Raw genomic sequence first — 15,528 nt, 5'->3', positions numbered from 1 at the left:
TGTCAATAATTAGACGTAAACAAAAACAAAAAAACTTGGAAGCATTGGGCAGTACCTGAACGACACTGCTCCACATGAGTAAACTTGGTCTGTAGGGTTTCGTTGATCCAGGACAGAACTTCATAGCGATTGCACTTGTCCTCAAGGTCATTAGGGTCCAGACTGACATTAGTTGCCATGTTATGCTTCCATTAATAAAATAATAGCATTATTATTACCATATAATAATAGCAGATGAGACAAACATTCAGAAGCAATAAATCATAACCAAAGTTAAAGGTGCAGTATGCAAGATTCAGAAACCCTTGTTATTAATGACATCTGTAGCCGTTAAGTGAACTGCAGCCAGCTACATTTTGCTGGTGCTCGCGCTCGTGCACACACTCCATAGGGACGCGAGCGAGCATCGGCCAAAACAATGACGTAACATACAAAGTGACTGAACATGATCCACCAGCATCATGCTGACAGATGAGGTAACATGATTAAAATTACAGTTATGATTGTTTTACTACAAACTTTGAGACTAAACTAAAACTAATTATCAGCTAACATAGCATACTGATACACACATACAGCTACATACTACCGAACTATACCAGACAGTTTACTGTTGCATTGCAGTTATGTTGCACTATTGTATGTTTTGTAAGTCATATGTTGTACTACGATAAAGAAGCCAGTGTATTTGCTTAAATTTATCCTGTATACCTGACTTTTAGTATTAAGAGAAGATCGTTGAAATTATTTGAAAGTTACGAAGCAAGGTAGCTTGCAATTCGTCAGCATTAGCAGGCAAGATCAAGTTAGCTAAAATTACACAGATCAATCCTTATGGCACTATATTTCACATGCTTTGCAGTTATGTAAGCTTACCTGTCCAATAAGAAGAATGCCAATTTGGGGTCAGTTTCGATCCCCAAAACCGAACATAGGTCCCTTCAGGAATCAAATGCCCTGCTGATGTTCACTCTAGCTTTCGTTCGACCACGATCACGTTTCCGCTTAGGACGGGATTCAATAGAAGGCTCTCGGGAGCACGCATAACATCACATCCTTTGGATTTTCCCGGCAAAAGCGACCCGCTCCCTTCACATGAAAATCAGTCTACAGGCTTTAATAGGCAACCTAGGAAGTCCGGGAAGGGCTCATTTTGTAAGTTGCGTTACAAGCCGTTCACACGGCAAAAAAAAAAAAAAAAAAAAAAAAAAAAGGCAAATATTACATGAAAATTGTTACATACTGCACCTTTAACTGCAATTTTTTTTTTTTTTTTTTTTTTGGGTTAAGCCTCAAAGGTAATCTGGAATGAGACTAATCCAGTTATACAGTAAAAAATGTTACATAGTTTTCTTTTTTCTAATGAAAAAATATAAAACAAAGTTAATCTCAGTTATATAATTGTGATTGTTTTGGTTTACACCTCTAAGGTTCTATGGAAAACCAGTTATACAGCAAATACTGTTTACATAGTTACGTGTCATGTTTTGTGAAAACAGAAAAAACATTAAGTTAATCTGAGATGTACAATGTTTAATGAAAGGTTTTGGATCCCGATGTTACACAAGGAGTGGGAGTGAAATTGCATTTCCTAAAAAACTAAGAAGACTACAGACTCTCTCTTTCGTCAGCGAGTTGAGTAAAACACTCCTCCCCAGACCATGTATAGAGAAGGAGAAAATCTCGCGGGGTAATTTTGCCGCGAAAGCTACACGCTTGAATTTAAGGTTTCACTTTTATATGATTAACCAGTGACAACATATTGAAAACTCGCGAATCGCAAACAAAGTGCGCGAGATACATGACATAATAAAGAACAAATTGGCAGAAAGCATTTAAATATTCGGCATTTGATTTAACCTATTGGTAGGATGACATGATACAATTCTGGTGGTTATATCGTTATATTAAGACTGAATTGTCACGGAGACACATCAATGTTGCCTTGTCGAACAGTTTCAAAAACAATTTACCGCTAACAAAAACCGACTAGTTTCCCGGAATTTTTCTTGTTTTAAACCTTTTAGCTTTACAAGTTGCTTGAACATTTACGTAAACACTATTACATGTAGCACAACATCAGTGCTCTTGTTTGCAGAACTATAATTTAGTAAAAACGTCTTTTAGAAACCATATCCGTGATCTCATTGTATTAAGACCGGTTGCCTTTGTCAATCAGTCTTTGTGTCTTTGTAGCTGTAAAGGTCGACCAAAATGCAACCATATGACCATGAAACAAAACACGGAAATGTGTTGCGGATGTATGTTACTATGCACGAAATTTGCCAAATTGCCAAGCAAAACGTGCTTTTAAAACATTAAGTCTGTCCTACCTCTTTTGTGCCTTAGTGCCGGAGACCTCGCTACTCCCCAGTCTAGAAGGCAATCCCCAGTCCACCCTAGTGCCTTCCCCCAACATATGCATTTTTGCTGACAAGGATTGGCCTGTAAAAACCCATATGGGAGGTCCTATAGTACACTAGCTATGATTTCTCAAATGTACGAAATTAAGATTTTTTACGCGGAAACGTGTATTTTCCCATTTCGAGATACAAATGTTAAGTAAACGTGAGCTGACTTCACGTGTGTCCAATTGTTTAATTTCGAAATACGAACGACGGTGCGACATCAAACCAAAGTCTTTGTGATTTTTCAGATCGCACATTTAACAATTACGCTGATAATTTTCTTTATTCCTTGTTTTCTGTTTATGGCAACCAGATTTTTAAGGTTTTGTTTAAATAGTAATGTATTAAATGTAACGCGTAAAAGCACAACGATAGTAACTTTTTCGGTATTTCGACGCGTTTCGATTCACTATCTGCTTTATATCTAAAATAACTGTAAATCAGTTTGAAGACGATAAAATGACACGACCAGTGATGCATTTAGAAGATTGTTCTCCCGCACATAGGAAAGCCATGCTGAATGAGCTTTTTAATTTGTTATATGTATTTGGAAACTGTTTTGGTGGGACCATTTAAATGCTCACAAATTCGTACAAATTGGACTATATACACGAATTGCTAAACAAAACTACATCTCGTTATATACATCTTTCTTTATTGTCAAAAGCATACATAGCATGCTTTTAAAAATACCCAAATGCTGTCACATATCAACCAAATAGAAATAATCTGCCGAGTGTCTTGTGGAACTGAAATTGCGGAAGGCACAGGGGACTGAAATTGCGGAACGCACATGGAACTGAAATTGCAGAAGGTACGTGGAACTGAAATTGTGGAAGGCACATGGAACAGAATTTGCGGAAGGCACATGGAACTGAAATTGCGGAACGCACATGGAAATGAAATTGCGGAAGGCACATGGAACTGAAATTGCTGAAGGCACGGAACTGAAATTGTGGAAGGCACGGAACTGAAATTGCAGAACGCACATGGAACTGAAATTGCGGAAGGCACATGGAACTGAAATTGCGGAAGGCACATGGAACTGAAATTGCGGAATGCACATGGAACTGAAATTGCTGAAGGCACGGAACTGAAATTGCGGAAGGCACGGAACTGAAATTGCGGAACGCACATGGAACTGAAATTGCGGAAGGCACGGAACTGAAATTGCGGAAAGCACATGGAACTGAAATTGTGGAAGGCACGGAACTGAAATTGCAGGACGCACATGGAACTGAAATTGCGGAAGGCACATGGAACTGAAATTGTGGAAGGCACATGGAACTGAAATTGCGGAACGCACATGGAACTGAAATTGTGGAAGGCACGGAACTGAAATTGCAGAACACACATGGAACTGAAATTGTGGAAGGCACGGAACTGAAATTGCAGAACGCACATGGAACTGAAATTGCGGAAGGCACATGGAACTGAAATTGCGGAATGCACATGGAACTGAAATTGCGGAAGGCACAGGGGACTGAAATTGCGGAACGCACATGGAACTGAAATTGCAGAAGGTACGTGGAACTGAAATTGTGGAAGGCACATGGAACAGAATTTGCGGAAGGCACATGGAACTGAAATTGCGGAACGCACATGGAAATGAAATTGCGGAAGGCACATGGAACTGAAATTGCTGAAGGCACGGAACTGAAATTGTGGAAGGCACGGAACTGAAATTGCAGAACGCACATGGAACTGAAATTGCGGAAGGCACATGGAACTGAAATTGCGGAAGGCACATGGAACTGAAATTGCGGAATGCACATGGAACTGAAATTGCTGAAGGCACGGAACTGAAATTGCGGAAGGCACGGAACTGAAATTGCGGAACGCACATGGAACTGAAATTGCGGAAGGCACGGAACTGAAATTGCGGAAAGCACATGGAACTGAAATTGTGGAAGGCACGGAACTGAAATTGCAGGACGCACATGGAACTGAAATTGCGGAAGGCACATGGAACTGAAATTGTGGAAGGCACATGGAACTGAAATTGCGGAACGCACATGGAACTGAAATTGTGGAAGGCACGGAACTGAAATTGCAGAACACACATGGAACTGAAATTGTGGAAGGCACGGAACTGAAATTGCAGAACGCACATGGAACTGAAATTGCGGAAGGCACATGGAACTGAAATTGCGGAATGCACATGGAACTGAAATTGCGGAAGGCACATGGAACTGAAATTGCTGAAGGCACGGAACTGAAATTGTGGAAGGCACGGAACTGAAATTGCGGAACGCACATGGAACTGAAATTGCGGAAGGCACGGAACTGAAATTGCGGAAAGCACATGGAACTGAAATTGCGGAAGGCACGGAACTGAAATTGCGGAAGGCACACGTGAACGTGTGTTGATGATATGGTGTCAGACAGACTTCGGGAAGAGGGTTTGTTTTTCACCACATAAAATGGCAGGGTAATTTAAATTAGCTGTAATACTACTGCTGTCTAATCTCAAAAATGCGACTCGCTAATGTACTGAAAGGCCGCAATTCGCCTCTGTATTTTGCTTCTTTACTCAAACGTTCCCAGTCACAACATTCAAGTTAAATCAAATCACTTTTATTGTCAGATGACTTTGTAAGTCAAATAGCCAAATTCTTCTGACTCCACGAGTTTGCAACCTTTACACATTATCACATTATCCGACTCTTTAATAAAGTAGACTACAGTAGATCACAGGTTTTATCTGATAACAAAAACAATCATGTTTATGTAAGGCGTAGTTTGCAGCTTGAAGAGGCTGCAGAAATTATAATAAAAAGACATTCATCCATTGGCACAGTGTGACAAGGTAATTAGCATGTTAGTACTATTTTAACCTACCCTTACATATCTAATGTAAAAAAGGATGATCAAACTCAAACATGAAATATGTATGAGACTGTTGGATGAGACTTGTTTACGCCACAATGCTATCATTTTGGTATCATCTAAAACACATACAAATATAATTTGATTACATAGGCAAAGTAGCAGATGGAGAGACAGGACACACAAACAAGGAAGTCCGGTTTGGGCTGGTCTTTTCTTTCTTTCTTTCTTTCTTTCTTTCTTTCTTTCTTTCTTTCTTTCTTTCTTTCTTTCCCTAACCTTCCTACTTTTATCTCTCATGATTAAGATTATGAAGATTCGTCTAAATAATGATTGACCAACAGCACAGGCATGGCTACATGGTAACAGAATTCCTCTCTGTGTATCATTAACAGTCAATGTGCTGTGTGATTTTGGTGACTTTACACACAAGCTGGTTTGAAAAGGAAATAGCTTCAGATTGGGATTGCAATGAGAGGAGCTCCACAAAGCATAAAAGGGCTTAGAACATGGCAAAGTTTTACAGGCTCACTTTTCTAAATAATGATAGCCCCACTTGTCCACTTGAATAGCCTTAACCCCTTATACTCTTGTGCATTTTTGGGCTGCAGCCTGCAATTTGTCCCACTCAAATTTAAAAGATCACTGTTCACACATGGGAACACGTGACGCCGTGTGAGAAGCAGACGTGTGAATCACGAGCTCTGCACACTTTGATAGTTTTTTAATTATTTTCATGTTATAATCCGGTGAGATTCGATACACCCAATTACATATTTGCTCTTTGAGGTAAACATGGCAAAGAAGTCAAAATCCTCAGACTCTGGAGACATTAAAAGACACTTACGTGCTCAAGCTGACACCCCCGAACAGGCCGTGAGCCGGGGACTCGATTTGGAAGGCACATCGGGAGAAGAAATTCAGCGTCTACTGTCCAACATCTCGGTGATGCTGACGAAGGTTGTTGCTGACTTGGAGGATCTTGCTGTAATATGTCGATTGATTACGGCGATGGAAACAAAATTCTCTGAGTTGGTCACAAGAGTGTAGGATGTTGAGAAACGGATCGATTATTTGAAATCATCGGAAAGGGAATTATCCACTAATCCGCCCGCGTCCAAAACAGACTTGGAACACATTTTGGAAAAACTGGAATATCTTGAAAATATGAGCCGAATGAACAATATACGGATTGTTGGAATTCCTGAGCATGAAGAGAGCAGAGATATGGTGAAATTCCTAGACGAACTCTTCCCGAGTCTTTTTGCGTCGGCTCCGCCTAGCGGCTGGAGTTTGTTTTGTGGAGTGACACTTACTTCAAGAAACTTTTGCATTGACGGAGGATCGTTTTTGCACTGAGGTTCCCAGCCAGATTGAGAATGGACACTATGGATGACCGCAAAATATCTACATGCTCATATAAAGGACGTCTTTTATAAAGTTGACGGACTGAGTAAATCATGGTGTATTTTTTTTTACGTGGCCTCTGAGTGAATTTGACTCTCTCAATACACACTTGATCATCCGAGGAACCGGGATGCCTGTTTTGTTTCTTTTTGTGCTGGTTCCGACTAGCTGCTGGAGCTTGTTTTGTTGAATAATACTGCTTCAGTACAGTTGTGGATGAATCTGTTCGTTCCTTGTGCTTATGCCTCCTCTTGGCTGGAGTTTGTTTTTGTGGAGAATTTTTAAGGGACATTAGAATGATTACATCATCTGCTGCACTCATAAGCAGCCGGCTCACTGAACACTTGTTTGTCTGTCCGAGGAAACTGAATGGCTTTATATCAGCTGGAATTTGTTTTGTGAAGGAACACACCTTCGAGACAGTTCTGTGAATTAATCTACATGTTCTTTGTGTTTATTCTGCCTGTTGGCTGGGGTCTGTTTTACAAAGTTAAACAAACAAAACCGAGCGCACAAATTTTGTTTGTGCGCTTCTGCACAAACAAAATTTGTGCAGAAGCACCGGACTTAAACAATCCGATTATAAAGTTGTCGTGGGGGTTCTCGTATGCGTACATGGACCTTTTGAGTTTAGAGGGATTGATGCCGGTTGGCGCTGTTGTGCGTGGGGTTAATGTGCACGTTTTTCTTTTTTCTGTTGGTTTTGTTTGGAGGGGGGGGGGGGGGGGGGAGTTCGGGGTTTGATTGTTGTACTAATGGGGAATGTGGTCTGTATAATCTTGTTTTTGACACACAATTTTTTTTAATAATTATATCAATATGTCAAATGTTAATATGTGTAGGTTATCTCTCTCCACATGGAATGTGAATGGGTTGGGGCACCCCATAAAAAGGAAGGTTATTTCTTTTCTTAAGTGTAATAAATATGATATAGTGTTTCTTCAAGAAACGCACCTTTCTCCGCAGGAAGCTTAAAAATTTGGGAAGACATGGGGTGGACATGTTTTCTTTAGTGCTGGCTCAAGTAAGATCAGGGGAGTCATTATACTGATAAATAAACATCTACAATTCAAATGTCTCAAACAGATTAAAGATAAATTAGGATGAGTCATTATAGTTTTAGGAGAAATTCAGGGGCAAAGGTTGATTTTGGCTAATATTTACACACCTAACGCTGATGGTCAGGGCTTTTTTATAGATTTTGAAGGGATGTTGCAAGTTGCTGGCACCCCTCATGATATAATATTGGGAGGAGACTTTAATCTTTTGATGGACTCAGTCCTTGATCATAGTGAAGCAAAAGTGTATAAGCCCCCTAGAGCAGCAGTGACACTTCACAGGATGTGTAAAAATCTTGGTCTTATAGATATTTGGAGACTTTTGAACCCATTTGGTAGGGATTATACATTTTTTTCATAAATTCCTAAGATTTATTCTAGAATAGATTTTTTTTTAAATGTCTAAATCCCTCATTTCATCTGTTGTTGATTGCTCAATTGGAAACATCTTAGTCTCAGATCACGCCCTGGTGTGCTTAGAGGTGTTGCAACATATGGAGAAAAAGAGGTCATATAGTTGGTGCTTTAATGTATCCATTTAGCAAAATCCTGATTTCCAACAAATGCTAAAGACTGAAATCAATGTCTATATGAAGACTAACTGGTCCTCAGTATCCTCTGTGGGCATGGCTTGGGAGGCACTTAAAGCGGTTCTTAGGGGTCGGATCATACAGTATGCCTCATTCATCAAAAAATCCAAAGCACGAGAACTCGTGGAATTGGAAGGGAATATTAAAAGTGCCTAGGCAGAGCTGAAGTGCCGAATGTCGTCTGATGGCCTCAGAGAATTGACATGATTGAAATACAGATATAATACTATTTTGTCGCGGAAAGTGGAGTTTTGGTTATTCAGGGCAAGACAGTCATATTTTGAGTCTGGGGACAAAACAGGGAAGCTTTTGGCTAGATATATAAAACAGAGAGAGTCTTTTTCTACCATTCCCTCAGTGAAAGCTGCTGGGGGTGAAATTTTTACCTCGGCCATTGATATTAATAATGCCTTTAAAGAATTCTATCTTGATCTTTATAGTTCCAAGTCTTCGTCTACGAATGAGGATATTAGAAACTTTGTGGAACCATTAGAACTTCCTAAATTGACAACAGAGCAAAAAACCTCTTGATTCTGAGATAAACTTGGAGGAGATTGACGAGGTAATTAAGGCCTTACCTACAGGCAAGGCTCTGGGGCCAGATGGTTTTGCCACTGAATTTTTCTTATGCTACAGAATTGGCTCCACTTTTATTAGAAGTTTATACAGAATCATTAAAGAACGGAAAGCTTCCGCCAACCATGACACAAGCCCGGATCAGTCTGATCCTTAAAAAGGACAAAGATCCAAGCGAGTGTAAAAGTTACCATCCAATTTCCTTGATCCAACTAGATGTAAAAATTTTGTCAAAAATTTTGGCTAACCGATTAAGTAAAGTTATGACATCTCTTATACATATAGATCAAGTGGGGTTTATTCGGGGCTGTAGCTCTTCTGATAACATCAGGCGTCTCATCAATATCATGTGGTCAGTGGCGAATGATCAGTCTCCGGTTGCTGCCTCTCGATCTCACTTGACGCCGAAAAGGCATTTGATATGGTAGAATGGGATTATCTTTTAAAGATTTTGGAAATTAATGGGTTCGGAGTACTTTTATTGGATGGATTAAGTTACTTTATAGACACACTGTAGCAGCGGTACAAACAAATGGATTAATTTCAGATTATTTTACTCTGAATAGGGGCACTCGGCAGGGTTGCCCTCTTTCCCCATTATTGTTCTGTCTTGCCCTGGAACCATTAGCAGCCACGATAAGAAAAGAGCATGAATTTCCAGGGGTGGTGGCGTAAAGTATGGCGCATAAGCTTTTGCTTTACGCAAATTATATTTTATTATTTGTCTCTGACCCTACTAGGTCTATGCCTTGCCTCCACAGAATTATTAATTCCTTTTCCAAGCTCTCAGGATATAAAGTCAATTGGTCTAAATCCGAAGCTTTGGCTCTGACAGCATACTGCCCGGTAACGGCCTTCCAGCCGGGCACCTTCCAGTGGCCCAAACAGGGCATTAAGTATTTTATTCTCAGCAAATTTGTCTGATTTAGTTAGAGTTAATTTTGACCCTTTAATTAAAAGATTTTCGAGCGATGTGGATAGATGGGCTTCATTACATTTATCTTTGATTGGGAAAGTTAATGTTATTAAAATGAACTGTATTCCAAAATTCAACTACCTGCTACAGTCACTCCCTATAGATGTCCCCCTCTCTTATTTCAAGCAATTTGATAGCATAGTAAAGTCCTTCATTTGGAATGGTAAACGTCCCAGACTACATTTCAACAAATTACATAGGCTGATTTACAAAGGTGGGCTAGGCCTATCCAAGATTTTGTTTTATTATTATGCGTTCGGTCTCAGGCATCTGGCTCATTGGACACTTCCACCTGAAAGAGCCCCTCCCTGGTTTTCTATTGAACAGGAAGTCCTTGCCCCTATTTCGCCATTGCAAAGCATTTCTATCAAACTAACCGGAGAAGTTATGTCACACCCGTTATCTCACATTTGCACATGATTTGGACAAGAGTGACCAGAGTATTCAATTTGGACATCTATTTAAATGTTGCCTTGAGCATATGGCTTAACCCAAAATTATGTATCAACAAGTCCCCTTTCTGTTGGTCAGAGTGGATGTGAGGGGGGTTGCTACACTCGGTGACCTGTATGAGAGTGGAGTGTTGAGATCTTTTGAGAATTTGGGTCATCATTTTGGGATTCCCAGATTTCAGTTTTATAGGTATTTACAGCTGCACCACATGCTCTGTACTGTTTTTGGGAGTAGCATACGCCCCACTAAAACGGCAGATACTTTGGGAGAGGTGATTACTGCTTTTGGGAAAGGTCATGAGGCATCAGTGTATTACTCCCTGCTGATTCAGAGTCTGGGGGATGGAGCTTTAACTTCTATTAAGAGATTATGGGAGAAAGATTTGAACTTGGTATTGGAGGATGGAGTGTGGACTAAGATTCTGAAAAATTTCAAGTCTGCATCTAGAGATGCAAGGGTTCGCCTTATGCAGTTTAAGATTTTACAAAGATTTTATTGGACCCCCTCTAGATTATATAGGCTTGGTCTTAAAGACACACCCACCTGCTGGTGATGCCAATCAGAAGTTGGAGACACAACTCATGTTTTTTGGGGATGTGTTAAGATTCAAGATTTTTGGTTAAAGGTTCAGAATTTTTTGTGTGACATTCTGGGCACTCAAATTTGACTTTGCCCCAGACTTTGTATTTTGGGTGATGGGGAAGTTATAATTTTGGGGGACAAATATATAAAAAATTGGATTCTGACTGGCGTGATGATTGGTAGACAAGTTAAGGGGTTGGAAGTCAGATGGAGTGCCACCATTTCCGGAGTGGTTTGTGGAGATGGGGAGGGTGGCGGCTTTTGAGAAGATGATAGATGGAAGGCTTTGGATGGAGGACATGTTTTTCAGGAAGTGGGGTAGGTATTTGGCGGTATTGGGGGACTCTAGGGGAAGGGATGAGGAGAGAGACATTTAGTTTAATTATGCATGTTTTTTATATATTTATTTATTTATTTATTATTTTATTGTTTGTGTGTGTGTGTGTGTATTATTTTATGTGACCACAGGGGTGTTCTTTGGGTTAGGGTGGGGTTGGTGTTTGGGGAGGGATATTAATGAGGGTCAAAAGTTAAATGTTGATTCGGTGTGTATATGTTGTGTTTTTCTCTGTTGTGTTATTTTCTTTGAATCAATAAAAAATGTTAATTACAAAAACAAAACAAAAAAGATCACTGTTCATACATACTGTGGAGTAATTGCAAAAAAATTGGTCTCATTTTTCAAAGACGATTGTAGTCCAGCCATTTCTTCTGTTAAGTATCTACGTCACTATGTAACACATTTGCATTATGCCTGCCTAAGGTGCTACTTTGGCCTGCCCTCAAACAAACGTGGTTATAGCAGAGGCCAGGATGAGTTGGGTTAGTGTTGTCGACGTTGGTGTCGATGTAGTGACACTAGGGGTCACTCTTGGGAGCCCGAGACACCTCTGGTCTTTGATAAAAGGCCAATGAAAATTGGCGAGTGGTATTTGCATTCCACTCCCCTGGACATACGGGTATAAAAGGAGCTGGTATGCAACCACTCATTCAGATTTTCTCTTCGGAGCCGAACGGTCATGCTCATTGAGCTGAATACTACTGTTCATTCACCTCTGCTGGATCTGACGGCACATTTCAGCGGCTTCTCCCCCCTCTGCACTGGTGCACTGCAGAGAACGCCCCTGGGCGCTTCGGCAGAAAAACTAGAGAGTATATTTTCTGAAAGAGCATTTTTCCCCTCTAAAAGAGTATATATTTCTCTAAAAGAGCGCAAACACGGAATGTCTTTTTTGGTGCCCAAAGCCCCCATCCAAGGCTTGTAGGTTTACGTTGTCTCTGACGGCCAAGGCCTACGGTGCCGCTGGACAAGCCGCCTCCGCCCTGCACGCCATGGCTCTCCTGCAAGTCCGCCAAGGCCCTAAAGGAACTGCACGAGGGTAGTTCCGCCCCGGGATTGATACAAGAACTGCGCTTGGCGACCGACCTCGCTCTCTGAGCGACAGAGGTCACTGCGCGGTCTCCCGGGTGGACGATGGCCACACTAGTGGTCCAGGAGCGCCAACTTTGGCTCAACCTGGTCGAGATGTGTGAGGCCGACAAGACACGATTCCTTGCTGCCCCCATTTCCCAGGCGGGCCTATTTGGCGACACCGTCGAGGACTTTGCCCAGCAGTTCTCGATGGTAGAGCAGTAAATGGATGCTAGCCAGCATATCCTGCCCTGGCGCGGCTCAAGATCCCGCACCCCGTCTACTCATTGCTAAGGGCGTCCCCCTGCGGTGACTGCACCGGCTCCGCCGCAGCCTGCCCCTTCAGCCCGGCCCTGGCGTGGAGCCCACCGCAGGAAGCAGACACCACCCGTCTCGCGGCCGCCCAGAACCCGTGAAAGGCTTCAAAGCGCCCTTGAGACGGGCGACCCAGGGACAACGAAACCCGCTGCTCTGGAGCTGGTAAGCAGATCTTCATCTTTTTGTTACCTTTTGCATTTAATTGCGCTGCATGCCCAAATGGCTGCAGTACTCAAGAATTCAGCAAGAGCGGTTTCCTTGTTCCCTGGGTCACGTATCCGGTGTGTACGGTTGTCATCACGACCACTGTCCACCACTCCATTTGGCAGGTTTGGCATTCCAGCGGCAGTCTCCCGCCCCTGAGTGCCCAGCTGTGGCACAAATCCACCCCTGATGTGACAGTCTCCACGGGTCACGAGGACAGGCCTCTTCCTCCCCCGTCCCAGGCCGTTCCAGGGGTGGTCACAAGGAGCCAGGTAAGTGCTTCGATATCCCTAGACTCAGCACGGCCACGACGTGGTGTGGCACCTCGAGCTCCACCCCACCGCGAGGCCCCACCTGCCGGTACATCCGATGACGTTGTCCCTTTGGTCCCCCTTGCGCGGGACTTGGATGCATGGCTTACGCTTTCCAATCCATCACGAGGGCTGGCCCGGACCGTCCGACTCGGCTGCGCGACTCACTTCGACGGGCATCCGCCCAGGTTCAGTGGTGTCCACTTCACCTTGGTGAAAGACGAAAACGCTGCTACCTTGCGCAGAGATCGCTACCCTCCTACGGAAGGGCGCGATAGAACCTGTCCCTCCAGCTGAGATGAAGAAGGTGTTTTTTCAGCCCCTACTTCATCGTACCGAAAAAAGGCGGTGGGTTGAGGCCAATCTTGGACCTGTGAGTTCTGAACTAGGCTTTCAACAGACTCCCATTCAAGATGCTGACGCGAAAACGCATTCTGGCGAGCGTCCGGCATCAAGATTGGTTCGCGGCGGTAGACCTGAAGGATGCGTATTTCCACGCCTTGATCCTCCCTCAACACAGACCCTTCCTGCGGTTCGCAATCGAGGGTCAGGCGTATTAGTACAAGGTCCTCCCTTTCGGGCCTGTCCCTGTCTCCTCGCGTCTTTACGAAGGTCGCCGAGGCTGCCCTTGCCCCGTTAAGGGAGGTCGGCATTCGCGTTCTCAACTATCTCGATGACTGGCTAATCCTAGCTCACTCTTGAGACGTGTTGTGCGCACACAGGGACCTGGTGCTCTCACACCTCAGCCGACTAGGGCTTCGGGTCAACTGGGAAAAGAGCAAGCTCCTCCTGGTTCAGAGCATCTCTTTTCTCGGTTTGGAGTTGGACTCAGTCTCCTTGACGGCGTGCCTTATGAACGAGCGCGCCCAGTCGGTGCTGGCCTGTTTGAAGGCGTTCAAACAGGGAACAGCGGTTCCACTGAAACTTCTTCAGAGGCTCCTGGGGCATATGGCATCCTCGGCGGTGGCCTCCCCGCTCGGGTTGATGCATATGAGGCCGCTTCAGCACTGGCTCCAGACTCGAGTCCCGAGACGGCCATGGTGCCATGGGACACACCGCGTGGACATCACGTTGGTCTGTCACCGTCTTTTCAGCCCTTGGACCGACCTCTCGTTCCTACGGGCAGGTGTTCCTCTAGAACTGGTCCCCAGGCGCACCGTGGTCACGACAGACGCCTCCAAATCGGGCTGGGGTGCCGTTTGCAACGAGCACGCAGCTGCCGGACTCTGGACGGGTCCACGACTGCATTGGCACATCAATTGCCTCGAGTTGTTGGCAATTCTGCTCGCCCTGGGGAGGTTTCGGCCGTTGATCCAGGGCAAGCACGTGTTGGTTCAGACAGACAACACGACAACGGTAGCATATGTCAAACGCCAAGGTTGTTTGCGCTTCGTTGTATGTCACAATTCGCCCGCCGTCTCCTCCTCTGGAGTCAGCAGCACCTCAAGTCGCTGCAAGCCACTCACATCCCGGGCAACCTCAACACTACGGCGGACGCGCCGTCACAACAGGTTACCCTCAGGGGAGAGTGGAGACTCCACCTTCAGGTGGTCCAGCTGATTTGGAGTCGATTCGACAGGCATAGGTGCACCTGTTCGCCTCCCAAAAATCCTCCCCACTGCCCGGTCTGGTACAACCTGACCGAGGCCTCCCTCAGCATAGACGCACTGGCACACAGCTGGCCCCCTGGCATTCGCAAATATGCGTTTCCCCCAGTGAGCCTGCTTGCACAGACCCTGTGAAAGGTCAGGGAGGATGAGGAGCAGGTCGTCCTGGTAGCACCCTACTGGCCCGCCCAGACGTGGTGCTCGGACCTCACGCTCCTCGCGACAGCTCCCCCCTGGCAAATTCCCCTGAGGAAGGACCTTCTTTCTCAGGGAAGGGGCACCATCCGGCACCTGCGCCCAGACCTATGGAATCTCCATGTCTGGCCCCTGGATGGGACGCGGAGGACCTAAGCTGTCTCCCACCTGCGATGGTAGACACAATCACTCAGGCTAGGGCTCCCTCTACGAGGCGCCTGTATGCCTTTTAAGTGGCGTCTGTTCGCTAAGTGGTGTTCTTCCCGTCAGGAAGACCCCCAGAGATGCGCAGTCGGATCAGTGCTTTCCTTCCTGCAAGAGAGGTTGTCCCCTTCCACCTTGAAGGTGTACGTTGCTGCCATAGCAGCACACCATGACGCAGTCAACGGTAAGTCCTTAGGGAAGCACGACCTGATCATCAGGTTCCTAAGAGGCGCCAGGAGGCTGAATCCCTCCAGGCCACGCCTCGTTCCCTCATCAGACCTCTGTAGTTCTTCAGGGTCTACAGAGAGTCCCCTTTGAGCCTTTGCAGTCAGCCGAGCTTAAGGCACTCTCCCGGAAGACTGCCCTCCTGACTGCGCTCACTTCCATCAAGAGGGTAGG

General features: G+C 44.4%; 1 protein-coding gene across 8 annotated transcripts in view; it reads right to left on the bottom strand.

Moving 5' to 3' along the window:
• Positions 1-15,528, bottom strand: part of dnmt3ba (DNA (cytosine-5-)-methyltransferase 3 beta, duplicate a) — a 103,553-nt gene that overhangs the window by 38,040 nt on the left and 49,985 nt on the right. For 6 of the 8 annotated variants that reach the window (XM_051654142.1, XM_051654143.1, XM_051654147.1 and 3 more), the window contains exon 2: positions 56-185. In XM_051654142.1, the coding sequence (XP_051510102.1) occupies positions 56-185 (130 nt within the window). Of the gene's footprint in view, positions 1-55; positions 186-876; positions 1,129-2,333; positions 2,429-15,528 lie in introns of those variants that run through there. The other 2 variants (XM_051654144.1, XM_051654145.1) reach the window with 2 other exon arrangements.

The sequence above is a fragment of the Myxocyprinus asiaticus genome, chromosome 24, assembly GCF_019703515.2.
Source record: "Myxocyprinus asiaticus isolate MX2 ecotype Aquarium Trade chromosome 24, UBuf_Myxa_2, whole genome shotgun sequence".
NCBI lineage: Eukaryota > Metazoa > Chordata > Actinopteri > Cypriniformes > Catostomidae > Myxocyprinus > Myxocyprinus asiaticus.
This window is presented reverse-complemented; position numbering and strand designations above follow the sequence as displayed.